At 43.2% G+C, this 14,719-nt stretch overlaps 1 protein-coding gene across 3 annotated transcripts in view; it reads left to right on the plus strand.

Moving 5' to 3' along the window:
• Positions 1-14,719, plus strand: part of GTF2H3 (general transcription factor IIH subunit 3) — a 31,392-nt gene that overhangs the window by 10,246 nt on the left and 6,427 nt on the right. For 2 of the 3 annotated variants that reach the window (XM_050748118.1, XM_050748119.1), the window contains 7 exons: positions 1,213-1,319; positions 3,666-3,829; positions 7,310-7,372; positions 8,537-8,566; positions 8,712-8,740; positions 12,297-12,371; positions 13,436-13,489. In XM_050748118.1, coding sequence (XP_050604075.1) covers positions 1,213-1,319; positions 3,666-3,829; positions 7,310-7,372; positions 8,537-8,566; positions 8,712-8,740; positions 12,297-12,371; positions 13,436-13,489 — 522 coding nt within the window. Of the gene's footprint in view, positions 1-1,212; positions 1,320-3,665; positions 3,830-7,309; positions 7,373-8,528; positions 8,567-8,711; positions 8,741-12,296; positions 12,372-13,435; positions 13,490-14,719 lie in introns of those variants that run through there. The other variant, XM_050748120.1, reaches the window with a different exon arrangement.

Here is a 14,719-nt window from a genome sequence, read left to right on the forward strand (position 1 = left end):
CACTTGTTTAGTTTGTTACTAGAGAAATTTCTCTGAACATTTTGAATACCAAAAAAAAAAATACTGACTTATGTATCTTAATAATATTAGTTCTTATGGGAAGGTGATATTCTGTATTTGTTTTTTCAAAGTTTAAAAGTTTTTAGGCTGGGCATGGTGGCTCACGCCTGTAATCCCAGCAATTTGGGAGGCTGAGGCGGGCGGATCATGAGGTAAAGAGATCGAGACCATCTTTGCCAACATGGTGAAACCCCATCTCTACTAAAAATCAAAAAAGTAGCTGGGCGTGGTAGCATGGGCCTCTAGTCCCAGCTACTGGGGAGACTGAGGCAGGAGAACTGCTTGAACCTGGGAGGTGGAGGTTGCAGTAAGCCGAGATTGGGCCACTGCACTCCAGCCTGGCGACAGCGTGAGACTCCATCTCAAAAAAAAAAAAGTTTTTAATTCATTTGCCCACTAAGTATACTGAGCAACCACTATATTGTTCACTAAGTATATACCAGACATACAGTAGTGGCTCAGTATACTTAGTGAACAAATATATTAAACATTTTTACAGGTCTCCAGTGTTTTCAGTATGTATTCATTATCTACTCCACATATAGTAATAGTTTGCTGGAAATTTTATCACAGAACATGTGACATGTTTGTTATTCCTTAAATTTTACGCTGCAAATATTTGTGGAATATTGTACTAATGTAGAAATGATCTCATATAAGTAAAATTAGAAAACTATAGTTTTTAAGTGTTTTTGTTTATGGCTTTGGAGGAGGGGAGCTCCTGAGCAAATTTTTAATAGTGAATAATTATCTAAAATTTAAATGAAGTCTTTTGTTTGTTTGTTACAGGGTCTAGCTCTGTTGTCCAGGCTGCAGTACAGTGGTACAATCTTGGCTTACTGCAGCCTGGCTCTCCAGGGCTGAAGCGATCCTGCCACCTCAGCCTCCAGAGCAGCTAGGACTATGGGTGCACACCACCATGGCTGGCTAGTTTTGTTTCTTTTTTATAGAGCTAAGGTTTCATTATGTTGCCCAGGCTGGTCTCAAACTCCTGAACTCAAGCAGTCCTCCCACCTTGGCCTCTCAGGCTGCTGGAATTACAGGCTTGAGCCATTGCACCCTATCTAAACGAAATCTTAATTATGTCAAGACCTGACATGGTTATTTGGATAGCTAATTTGTTTTTCTAATGTCTTTCTTTTTTTTCAACAGTTTACCTTATCCAAATGCATAGATGCTGTGATGGTGCTGGGAAATTCGCATTTATTCATGAATCGTTCCAACAAACTTGCTGTGATAGCGAGTCACATTCAAGAAAGGTATGACCGTTGTGATTGCTTTTCCTATTCAGTGCTTAACATTCATGATTTTTTTGTGCCAGTTGGCATGTTTTGTTCCTATTCCATGTTGCAAAAGAAAATGTTTTCTGTGCCAGTGAACAGCCACAGCACCAAGAGCCAGTACGTGTACATTGTGATATCCATGAATTTTGCAAACCTCATCGTTAGTCGGTAGTAGAGTTACATAATGGCCCGTGTAATTTGCACAGATTAAACTATATTATTTAGGCAGAAAGGGGAAGAGAGCTATCCAGTCGGGCAGCTACTTTCCCTCACCTGTCTTCCCATTTTGTGTCTGCCCCAGAGTGCAAGTGAGATGGGAGATGTGATTCTGTTTACTTTTGGCTCTGCATAGTTCTCATGGCCTGTTGCCCTGCTCTGTGAGTGAACCTGGTGCTTAGAAATAAGGATTTTTCTTATAACACTGGCTTCTAAACCCAAGCCAACTACTCCATCTGGTGCTTGGCAGAAGAAACAGTGGTCGTTTCTCACACTGGTGTGAAACTGGCTGTGTTAGACTCACTGCAAGATGGTGCATAGCCTGCAGCTGATGTGTAAATGTGAACTGTGGATACAGCAAAGTTTTTGTGAATAATTTGGGCCATATTTACTTCTCACATTATGCACTGACAGAAGAGTTGAATTCCCATGTAAGACACAGCTCTTCGATGTCTGTTTTTTTTGTTTTTTGAGACAGGGTCTTGTTCTGTCACCCAGGCTGGAGTACGGTGGCACTATCATGGGCCACTGTAGCCTCTGAACTTCTGGGCATAAGTGATCCTCCTGCCTCAGCCTCCCAAGTAGCTGGGACTGCAGGTGTTCACAACCACACTCTGCTAATTTTTGAATTTTTTATAGAGATGGGCTCTCACTGTGTTGCCCAGGCTGGTCTTGCTCTCCTAGGCTCAAGCAATCCTTTCACCCCAGCCTCCCAAAGTGCTGGGATTGCAGGGATCAGCCACCACGCCTGGCTCTTCTATGTCTTAATCACCACATTACAATAGAAGACTCTTGCTTACCAACATATTTCTATGGTAGCTCTCAGATTTTCTTGGTTCTTAGGGCTGCCTGCTTCCTCTGGTGGGTGAAAGAGCCCATGGGCCACCAAACACATACTCTTACTCTCATCCTCACTACATGTTTTTTCTCAGAATTGGATGAAAAGATGATGCTAGTTTGGTTACAATACCAGTAAAAACTATACCTGTCAAAGTTTTTTTTTTTTTTTTTGAAGTCACGAGGCCATGGCCGGGTGCAGTGGCTCATGCCTGTAATTGCAGCACTTCGGGAGGCCAAGGCGGGCGGACCACGAGGTCAGGAGATCGAGACCATCCTGGCTAACACAGTGAAACCCCGTCTTTACTAAAAATACAAAAAAAAATTTAGCCGGGCATGGTGGTGGGCACCTGTAGTCCCAGCTACTCGGGAGGCTGAGGCAGGAGAATGGCGTGAACCCGGGAGGCGGAGCTTGCAGTGAGCTAAGATCACGCCACTGCACTCCAGCCTGGGTGACAGAGAAAGACTTCATCTCAAAAAAAAAAAAGGTCATGAGGCTGGGCACGGTGGCTCACGTCTGTAATCCCAACACTTCTGGTGGCTGAGGTGGGCAGATTACTTGAGATCAGGAGTTTGAGACCAGCCATACATAGCGGCCAATATAGTGAAACCCCATCTCTACTAAAAATACAAAAAATTAGCTGGGGCCTGGTGGTACACACCTGTAATTCCAGCTACTCGGGAGGCTGAGGCACGAGAATCACTTGAGCCCAGGAGGTGGAGGTTGCAGTGAGCTGAGACTGCACCACTGCACTCCAGTCTGGGTGACAGGGCGGGACTGTGTCTCAAACAAAAAAAGAGTCATGAATCACTGGGAGAATCTTTCAGGGACCTTTGGACCAGGTTTGTATTACTGGGATGGATGTGTACCTCAAATAATGAACTAGTAGTAAGTTGGAATTTGGTGTGAACCTGTTGTGGTTGTCATTTGAGAAAGGAAGGCACAGGCACCCCTCTGCAGCATTTCGGAGATGATAACCCAACACCCTCTGTATTTCCCCACACTTTTCAGAAAACACTGGAACCAGTAAAACATTCTGTGGCCAATTTGCCTATTTTATACATTTTTACTTTGTTTTTATACCCTTTTTCTTACACATTAAAAAAAAGTTTTATCTTACACATTTTTTAAAAAATGAAATTGACTCTAGAATTTTGTGAATCCCACATTGTGATTTTGTTTGTTGTCTGCTGAATTTCATTCTGATCATGAGTGAGCATGGGCAGTGAGGCCTGGTGTAACCAGGTTTTTTTCCCCTGCTGTTTCAGCCGATTCTTATATCCTGGAAAGAATGGCAGACTTGGAGACTTCTTCGGAGACCCTGGCAACCCTCCTGAATTTAATCCCTCTGGGAGTAAAGATGGAAAATACGAACTTTTAACCTCAGCGAATGAAGTTATTGTTGAAGAGATTAAAGATCTAATGACCAAAAGTAACAGCTTTTAAAAATTGTTATTTTGCAAATAGGGTTGATTTTGGAGGTCCTTTAGGCTTTAAGTTAAAAGATGTGGATTCTTTGTATTGTATGCCTGCACGTTCTCTCTTTTTAAAAATCATTTTCATCAAAGTCGGTTCGTTATTTGCCTAGCCTCTACGGCATTTGACACTGCTGACCAGCCTTTACTTCTTGAAACATGTCTTTTGGCTTCTAAGAATGCCCTGTGACCTGTTTTTCCTCTTTTCTTGAAACATTACTTCATAGTCTCTATTTCTGGCTTTTCCTTCATTTTGTCTCTTAAAATACGTTTTTAATTCGACACATGATTTTCATCTTTTCTCCCTCTGTATGTTCTTATCCACTTTTGCCTTTAATTATCTTTTACATATGGACACTTTCCAACTTTGTCTCTAACCCAGACTTTCTTTCATGCTCAAATGCCTCCATTTCAGCGTCCCACAGTCTCTTGACATGGCCCCGGCTAGTCTCATTATCTTTGCTCTCAATCACACCACCATTTCCATTCTATTTCTGTCAGCCCCCATCCACCTAGTTTTCTAAACTTAAAGCTTTCATTTTTTTTTTTTTTTTTTTTTTTTTTTTTTGAGACGGAGTCTCGCTCTGTCGCCCAGGCTGGAGTGCGGTGGCCTGGTCTCAGCTCATTGCAAGCTCCGCCTCCCGGGTTCACACCATTCTCCTGCCTCAGCCTCCCGAGTAGCTGGGACCACAGGCGCCCGCCAGCTCGCCCGGCTAGTTTTTTGTATTTTTTAGTAGAGACGGGGTTTCACTGTGTTAGCCAGGATGGTCTCGATCTCCTGACCTTGTGATCCACCCGTCTCGGCCTCCCAAAGTGCTGGGATTACAGGCTTGAGCCACCGCGCCCGGCCCAAAGCTTTCATTTTTAACTCCTCCTCACATCCAACATCTAACCAGCTACAAAATCTAGTTGTTTAGCCTCAGAAGTGTCTCCAGAATCCCACTCCTTATTGTCATCTTTTTATTTTTTATTTTTAAAAATTTTTATAGAGATGGGGTCTTGCTACGTTGCCCAGGCTGGTCTGAAACTCCTGGGCTCAAGCTATCCTCCTGCCTCTGCCTCCCAAAGTGCTGGGATCATAGGCATGAGCCACCACACCCAGCCCCCATCCCTATTGTCATCTTTTTTTTTTTGAGATGGAGTTTCGCCCTTGTCGCCCAGGCTGGAGTGCAATGGCGCGTGATCTCAACTCACTGCAACCTCCGCCTCCCAGGTTCAAGTAATTTTCCTGCCTTAGCCTCCGAAGTAGCTGGAATTACAGGCACGTACCACCACACCTGGCTAATTTTTAATGTTTTTAGTAGAGACGGGGTTTCACCATGCTTACCAGGCTTATCTTGAACTCCTGACCTCAGGTGATCCACCCGACTCGGCCTTCCAAAGTGCTGGGATTACAGGTGTGAGCCACCACACCCAGGCCCCATCCCTTATTGTCATCTTGATCAACCTCAGCACTATTGACATTTTGGGCTGGATAATTCTTTGTTGTGGCAGCTGCCCTATGCGTTGTAGGATGTTTAGCAGCATTTCTGGCCTTGGACCATTAGACACCATAATATCCCCTAGTTGTGACAACCAGATATGTCTTCAGACATTGCAGATGCCCCCTGTAGGGCACATTCACCCCACGTTTGGAGCCACTGCTCTAGATGATTGTTATAGCTTCTAACTGGTTTTCTGACTCCTGTCTTCCCAGTCAAGTCTTTGCACTCAGCCTCCAGAGTTATCATCTTAAAAATGAAAGCTGCTATTCCTGGGCCCATAGGCCTTTCCTGGCTCCCTTCTGCCTGCAGGTGGTGGTTTCCAAACCTTAGCCTGAATCAGAATCACCTGAGGGAAAAGACAATTCTATAGAGACAGAAAGTTGGTTAGTGGTTGCCCAGGGCTGGGCAGAGACTCGGGAGTGATTGCAAATGGGCCCAAGTGATCTTTTGGGGTAATAGGAGACTGTTCTAAAATTGGATTGTGATGATGATTGCATAATTGTAAATTTACTAAAAATAATTAAATTGCATCCCTAAAAGTACTTTTAGACCAGAATTTATGGTTTGTAAATTATAAACCTGTTAAAAAATCAGCTGGAAGTCTTGTTAAAATAGTGTCAGGCCCCACTCAGTTTCCGATTCACTGGATCTAGGGAGGTCCGGAGACTTTATATTTCTATTACGGTCCCAGGTGGTGCCCCTATAGCTGGTTCCAGAATCTCACTTTGAGAGTCACTGGCCTCCAGGATTAAGTCTCAGCTCGGCTTCACAGTATAGTGTTCAAGACCTTTTCTGGTCTGACCTCACCCATGGGGCGTCAGTTCTCCTGGACCAGCTCTAAGCTGGCTTGCACAGAGTGTCAATCTGGGCTCCTTGCCCTCTTGAACTGTAGTTTTAGGATTTTGATATCTTGAGTGACTTTTTTCACCCAGGGCACCAAACAAGTGGCAAACTCCTCCCTGCTTCTCATGGCTAGAGGAAAGAGTTTCCCCAGTCTTCCCTGCACTGGCTGAGCGCAGAGGGAAGGAGGGGATGGTGGGAGAGGGAGGGCAGGGGGCCTCAGAGCCTTGTACTCTGTCCAGGCTGCTAGACTTATGCGTGACATTTTGTACCACATAGATCATGAATAAACTGGAACCTTTCCAAGTAAAAACAGGATCTTGTGTGTGTGTATGGTAAAGTACAAATAACAAAATTTGCCATTTTACCAATTTTTAGAATTTCTAATGTAAAATTTACTTACCATAAAATTTACCATTTTGACAATATTTAAGTGTACAGTTCAGTAATGTTGAGTATATTCGCCTTGTTTTGCAATCATCACCGCCGTCTATCGCCAGAACTTTTTCATCTTTACAAACTGAAATTCCGTACCTGTTGAACAGTAACTCCCTGTTCCCCCTTGCCCTCCCGCTAGCCCCTGAACAAACACCAGGATGTTTCACATTGAGAAAAGGTTAAAAAGTTGCTTAGTTAACCATTACCAAGAACACATTGCTATGTTTTTAAACCTAGTTTGAAAATGTCTTGTTTGATTTCATTCATGAAGAGTGTTTTGGTTTGAAAGCATACTTAGTTCAGGAAAGCACCCAATTATTTTAGTTCAAGAAAGTACTGCCGGGCGCGGTGGCTCACGCCTGTAATCCCAGCACTTTGGGAGGCCGAGGCGGGCGGATCACAAGGTCAGGAGATCGAGACCACGGTGAAACCCCGTCTCTACTAAAAATACAAAAAATTAGCCGGGCGCAGTGGCGGGCGCCTGTAGTCCCAGCTATTCAGGAGGCTGAGGCAGGAGAATGGCGTAAACCCAGGAGGCGGAGCTTGCAGTGAGCCGAGATCGCGCCACTGCACTCCAGCCTGGGCGACAGAGCGAGACTCCGTCTCAAAAAAAAAAAAAAAAAAAAAAAGAAAGTACTTAAAAATTCCCTTTTAAATATTTTCTGTTATTTGCAGGTGACATAAAGGGTCAACATACAGAAACTTTGCTGGCAGGATCCCTGGCCAAAGCACTTTGCTGTATCCTTGGTGTCTGAATCATTTAAAAGGTGTCTTCTGTAATAAACATATCTTAACTTGTGATATTTCTTAGAACCTTGGGTGCCCATTAATGGGAGGTGTGAGTACTCTCAACTGAAGGGTAATTTTTAAAAAATAGTTTATATTGGTTTTGAATTTTTCTTTTTTTGAGACAGAGTCTTACTCTGTCAACCCAAGTTGGAGTGCGGTAACACAATCTTGGCTCACTGCAACCTTCGCCTCCTGGATTCAAGCAATTATCTTGCTGCAGCCTCCCAAGTAGTTGGGACAGGTGCCTACCATCACACCCGGCTAAATTTTTTTGTATTTTTAGTAGAGATGTAGTTTCACCAAGTTAGCCAGGCTGGTCTTGAACTCCTGACCTCAAGTGATCCACCAACCTCGGCCTCCCAAAGTGCTGGGATTACAGGTCACTGTGCGTGGCTGGCTTTGAAATGTTTTTTAAGACAAGCTGTAAAAACTGGAAATGGGGAAGAGTGAGAAAACTCTAGCTTCTCCATTATGTCTTTCTGCCTGCAAGAAACACTGCTTCAGGGTGCTTTCTTGTTTCTTATTTTGATAAATTCAGACTTCTTAAACGTTTTCATTTTCTTCTTGACTTGGGAACAGTGTTGGATTTTTAAAAGCCGTTTAGGAGCCCTGAAGCTTAATAAATGAGTGGCCACTTCTCCATAGGTGAACAGATGGTTTTGCATGTAGCATAGGGCAATACCTTTCCATTTTATCTGTGTGATGTTTTCTCGGTCTTATGGCATTATTTTTGGGGGAGGGGCAGTATTGAGTGATTATTTTGTTCTGGAGTTTGATGTGAGTTGCCTGAACATCTTTGTAAATCAATACTTCTTGTCCCAGGATTCAAATTTAGGACACGGTAGATAACAATAGGACAGTCGAGTGTTGGGAATTTCAATTTTCTGGGACAGAGATTATATTTTGGTTAGATTACAAAGCCCAGTTGACTGCAGAGTTAGTAACTGAAAACCCCCAATCACTCTCGTGTATTTATCTTGGTAAGTGGAGCATTTCCCTTCTTAGCTAGGTAGATGCTGGGTTTATTTAAAATTGGAGGTTATATTTCTTTTTACTATAAATATTTATGAAGTAAAATAATATTTTTGTATTCCTTAATGTTAAGAAATTAAGACATTCACAGAATGAACAAGGAAATTAAAGGTAAGAGCCTGCATTTTCCTATGAGAACTATAATCCTACTTATTTTACTAGTATTTCTTTGCTGGACTGTTTAAAAATTGGTTAGGAAACCATATATGATTAATAAGATCTAGTTAAATTTTTTTCTGCTTTTTTCTCTTTATAGATAATCAGGAAATGAAGTCAAGGATATTGGTAAGATTAAAAAATCATTACTTTTTTATATGACAACTATAGATAATTAGAAAACATAATGGGAGGCCGGGTGTGGTGGCTCACACCTGTAATCCCAGCACTTTGGGACGCTGTGACAGGCAGATCACTTGAGGTCAGGAGTTCGAGACCAGCTTGGCCAACATGGTGAAACCCCGTCTCTAGTCAAAATACAAAAATTAGCTGGACGTGGTGGTGCATGCCTATAGTCCCAGCTGCTCAGGAGCCCGAGGCAGGAGAATCGCTTGAACCTGGGAGGCGGAGGTTGCCGTGAGCTGAGATTGCGCCACTGCACTCTAGCCTGGGTGACAGAGTGAGACTCTGTCTCAAAAAAAAAAAAAAAAAAGAAAACATGATGGGAAATAAACCCATTTATAGTAGGAGCAAAAAATATTAACTATCCAGGATTCATTTAACAAGCAGTGTGTAAAAGTGATGATAAGGAAAACTAAAATTCTGAGAGAGATAGAAGAATAAATGGAGAGCCATATTTTGTTCTTGGTTGTCAGTTTTCCCAAAATCATACTGTAAACTCAATTTACAATCTCAGTCAGAATATCAGGGAGGTTTTTTTTTTCCTGGCAGGGTGGGGAGATTTAAAAAAGAAATTCAAGGCGAGTGTAGTGGCTCACGCCTATAATCCCAGCACTTTGGGAGGCCAAGGTAGACAGATCAAGAGGTCGGGAGTTTGAGACCATCCTGGCCAATATGGTGAAACGCCATCTCTAATACAAATACAAAAAATTAGCTGAGTGTGGTGGTGGGCACCTGTAGTCCCAGCTACTCAAGAGGCTGAGGCACGAAAATCGCTTGAACCCGGGAGGTGGAGGTTGCAGTGAGCCGAGATTGCACCACTGCAGTCCTGCCTGGGCTACAGAGCAAGACTCCATCTCAAAAAAAAAAAAAAAAAAAAAAAAAAAGAGAAATTCAACAGTTTATCTGGAAGAATAAATTTAAAAGAATAGTCAGGAACTTTCTGAAAAGGAGTAGTAAGTAGGAGCTTGCTGCATTAGTCCTTATAACACGATGTAGAGCAAGTCACTGTGTGGTAGTAGCACAGAGCACACAAACAAAATAGGAAAGACTAGAGTCCAGTAATCAAACCACGTACATGGGAGAGCTGGACTTGTCACAGAGGAAGCACTTCAAATTAGTGGGGAGAAAATGAGTTGCTCAGTAAAAGGTGCTGGCCCAACTGATTGGCCATTTGGGGAAAAGCAGAGCTTGTTCCTTGTCTCACCACTTACACTTAAATATATTCTAGTAAAGATCAAACATTTCAGTGTAAAAGTTCAAGTCATAACAGTACTAGAAGAAGGCTGGGTGCGGTAGCTCACGCCACCGCACCCAGCCATAAATTCATTGTTAAAAGTCAAGCTTTAGAAAAACAAGTAGAAAACGAGCAGTCTGCAAAAGCAAAAGGTCAGTTTTAGCATTTGAAAATATGTTCAGTCTTACTAGTAAGCAAAGAAATGTCAAGTAATTGGCCGGGCGTGGTGGCTCACGCCTGTAATCCCAACACTTGGGGAGGCCGAGGCAGGTGGATCACGGTTGTTTAGCACAAATGAAAAAGCTGGGCCGGGCGCGGTGGCTCAAGCCTGTAATCCCAGCACTTTGGGAGGCCGAGACGGGCGGATCACGAGGTCAGGAGATCGAGACCATCCTGGCTAACACGGTGAAACCCCGTCTCTACTAAAAAAATACAAAAAAAACTAGCCGGGTGAGGTGGCGGGTGCCTGTAGTCCCAGCTACTCGGGAGGCTGAGGCAGGAGAATGGCATAAACCCGGGAGGCGGAGCTTGCAGTGAGCTGAGATCAGGCCACTGCACTCCAGCCTGGGTGACAGAGCGAGACTCCGTCTCAAAAAAAAAAAAAGAAAAAGCTGGCAGTTCCCGGGGTTGATGGTGATGTTGGGGATTGGTTATTCTCATGCATTGCTGATAGGAGGATAAATTGGTAAAAATTTTTCTGGGGTGCATTTTGGTAATCTGTATCAATATTAAATGTGCATACACTTTAGTAATCACTGCTTATTTTCCGGAGGTAATTAGAGAGCTGTGTAGAGGGTATATGAGGGTGTCATCAGAACATTGTTTAAAACTGAGAATTGGAAACTGCTTAAATAGTGGAAATTTATGAAGTCTGCAAGAAGCATATATTCTAGAAGTATATATTCTAATTCATGGACATTAGAATATTTTTTCCCGCCGGGCGTGGTGGCTCAAGCCTGTAATCCCAGCACTTTGGGAGGCCGAGACAGGTGGATCACGAGGTCAGGAGATCAAGACCATCCTGGCTAACACAGTGAAACCCCGTCTCTACTAAAAAATACAAAAAACTAGCCTGGCGAGGTGGCGGGTGCCTGCAGTCCCAGCTACTCGGGAGGTTGAGGCAGGAGAATGGTGTAAACCCGGGAGGCGGAGCTTGCAGTGAGCTGAGATCCAGCCACTGCACTCCAACCTGGACGACAGAGCGAGACTCCATCTCAAAAAAAAAGAAAAAGAAAAGAATATTTTTTCCCACATATATTGTGGACTCAAAAAGCAGGTTTCAGAATGCTAAGTAATCATCCTGACATGTGTGAGTGTGTGTATTTTGGATGTGTGTGTATTCTGGGTGTGTGTATGTGTGTATATTTTGGATGTGTGTGTGTTTTGTGTGTGTGTATGTATTTGGGGTATGTTTGTGTGTTTTGGGTGTTTTTGGGGTTTGTGTATATTTTATGTGTGTATTTGGGGTGTGTGTATTTTGAGGGGTGTGTATTTTGGAGGTATGCTTTGGATGTGTATTTTTTGGGGGTGTATTTATTGGTTGTGTGTGTTTTGGGTGTGTGTATTTTGAGGGTGTGTGTACTTTTGGGGTGTGTATATTTTGAGTGTGTATGTATTTTGGGTGTGCGTACCTGTGTATTTTGGGTGTGTATGTATTTTGGATGTGCATACCTGTGAATTTTGGGTGTATGTGTATGTATTTGCAGTGTGTGTATTTTGGGTGTGTGTGTGTTTTTTGGGGTGTGTATTTTTGGGGACGTGTATTTTTGGGGGTGTGTATTTTGGGGGTTCATGTGTATATTTGGGGTGTGCATGTGTATATTTTGGGTGGATAGTTGTGTGTATTTTGGGTGTGCGTGTATTTTGGTGTGCATGTGTATATTTTGGGTGGGTAGGTGTGTGTAATTTGGGAGTGGGTGTGTATTTTGGGTGTGCATGTGTATATTTTGGGGGTGTGTGTGTATTTTGGGTGTGTGTGTATATGTATTTTGTGTATGTTTGTGTTCATGTTTTGGGTGTGCATGTATATACCTGCCCACGTAGGTGCTCCCCAGAAGGAGTTCATCAAACCCTTAGTGGACTGTCCTTGGGTGGTAGGATTTTGGGGGAAATGTTACTGTCATCTTTATACTTTAGGTATCATTTAACAATGATAAATGGGAAGACAAACTGGAGTAATGTTGGTTGTGGTTCGCAATATATTATGTGACATTGGTGTGAGAGGACTGGGATGTGCCTGGGCAGAATTAACATGACTGTGATTTTTAGGTGATTAAGGCTGCAGAAGACAGTGCGTTGCAGTATATGAACTTCATGAATGTCATCTTCGCAGCACAGAAACAGGTGAACTGAGAGCCTGCCATTTAAAGTATTTGTTTCATAATGAAGGAGTCAGTTTCATTTTTTGAATGCTGTACTCTGAGGTATTCTGACTACGTAACCTTATGAATGGGCAAGGAATGTTCTGGTCTTTTTTCTATTTTGGGTCCTGGACCACTTGAGAAGCTGATGCATTCCCAGAACAATGTGCACTCAACCACAGTTTTGCATAGAGTTTCATGGCATTCAGGTAACCTTTAGCCCATCCATGGACCCTATGCCAAGAAACTCTGGTTTGACAGTTTGCTGTATAAACCTTGCCTCAATTTCTTTTTCTTTTTGCTGTGGTGAGATCTATAAAGATTCAATGTTTTTACTTTGCAAAGAGTTGAAATGTTCAGATGAAGTATAATACATTTTCTTCTTTGATGTATTTATAAAGAAAGAAAACCTTCTTAAAAATTCAGTGTTAGCCGGGCGAGGTGGCTCATGCCTCTAATCCCAGCACTTTGGGAGGCCGAGGCGGGCAGATCACAAGGTCAGGAGATCAAGACCACCCTGGCTAACATGGTGAAACCCCGTCTCTCCTAAAAATACAAAAAGTAGCTGGGTGTGGTGGTGGGCGCCTGTAGTCCCAGCTACTCGGGAGGCTGAGGCAGGAGAATGATGTGAACCCGGGAGGCGGAGCTTGCAGTGAGTGGAGATCACGCCACAGCCCTCCAGCCTGGGCAACAGAGCTAGAGTCTGCCCCAAAAAAACAAAGCAAAACTTCAGTCTTAACATAAAATGCTGCTATAGCCATGCATAATGTTCTCTGTTGTGGAGTGACAGCATGATGTAGTGAAAAGAGCCTGAACTTTGGAGACAGGCCGAGTGGGGTGAGAGCTTTCCCACCCACTGGCTCTGTGACCACAGCCCAGCCATGTCCTGGGTGCTTCAGCTGCCAAATGCAAATATCTGCCGTGCAGAGTCACGTTGCGTATTGAGGGAGCTATTTTAAGCATAGAGTATGGCATGTAGTAGGTTCTCAGTATAGGGTAATCATTACTGTTATTATTTCTGTAATATTTTCAAAACGTTTCTTTCAGAATATTTTGATTGATGCCTGTGTTTTAGATTCCGACTCAGGGCTCCTCCAACAGGTATGTTTTAAAACCATGCTTTGTGTGGGTGATTATGACAATTAGTGATTTTTATAGTGATTACAATTTAAAATGAAAGTGCTTTGGGTATATTGGGTTAAATACAGTATGTTATGGAACCTGATTTTATCTATTTATTTCCCCCTTGCGTGTGGAGCTGCTGGAACATTTTAAATTACATATTGCCTGCATTCTGTTTCCACTGGGCAGCACTGTCAGACGTTGCTTTTTAATGAAAAAGATAAAAACTGAATTTTACTTTAACCCAAAGGAAACAAAACCCTAAAGTAAGTCTGAAGAAATTACTGAGTTATTGTTAGATGTTTTTTGGCCACAAATGTTGTTTCCTAAAGGATCAGTTACAAGCTCAAAACTGTGACAAACCCTGAATTTAGGTTACTGCTGGGGATGAAGGATGGGGAGAGCGAGGTCCAATGGGAAAATTCACAGGCTTCAAAGGTTCTGAGACTCTACTGTTTCTTCAGCTTGATCATAGGTATATGATGTTCATTTGATTATTTAAACCATACTTACACATTGTGTATATAGACTCTTGTACGTATTGTATTTCAGTAGTAAAAATTCAAAAAGTTTGAATTCATTTCTTTTTTTTTTTTTTTTTTTTTTTTTTTTGAGACGGAGTCTCACTCTGTAGCCCAGGCTGGAGTGCAGTGGCCGGATCTCAGCTCACTGCAAGCTCCGCCTCCCAGGTTCACGCCATTCTCCGGCCTCAGCCTCCCAAGTAGCTGGGACTACAGGCGCCCGCCACCTCGCCCGGCTAGTTTTTTGTATTTCTTAGTAGAGACGGGGTTTCACCGTGTAAGCCAGGATGGTCTCAATCTCCTGACCTCGTGATCCACCCGTCTCGGCCTCCCAAAGTGCTGGGATTACAGGCTTGAGCCACCACGCCCGGCCCTGAATTCATTTCTTAGCAACACATTTCAGTCTACACGTTGTCTGTTAACTCCAAGACGATCTTGTCTCTGCCATGAATTCACATACCAGCTCTACCTCCTCGGCCCTCACATTCATTTCTCTAGTCCAGTCCCAGACCGTCCTGAGTTCCAGACTTGCAGAATCAGCCGTGTATGTAGTACCTCCCCTTGGACGTCTGGCAGGCATCTTCAGCGTCATGTGTCCAAACCAGAGAGCTCTTGGTTTGTCCTCTCAGCCTCTTCCTGCCCCATCTCCCTAAGTGGCAGTGCAGTTCACTCAGCAGCTCGGGCAAAA

The sequence above is a fragment of the Macaca thibetana genome, chromosome 11 (genome assembly GCF_024542745.1).
Source record: "Macaca thibetana thibetana isolate TM-01 chromosome 11, ASM2454274v1, whole genome shotgun sequence".
NCBI lineage: Eukaryota > Metazoa > Chordata > Mammalia > Primates > Cercopithecidae > Macaca > Macaca thibetana.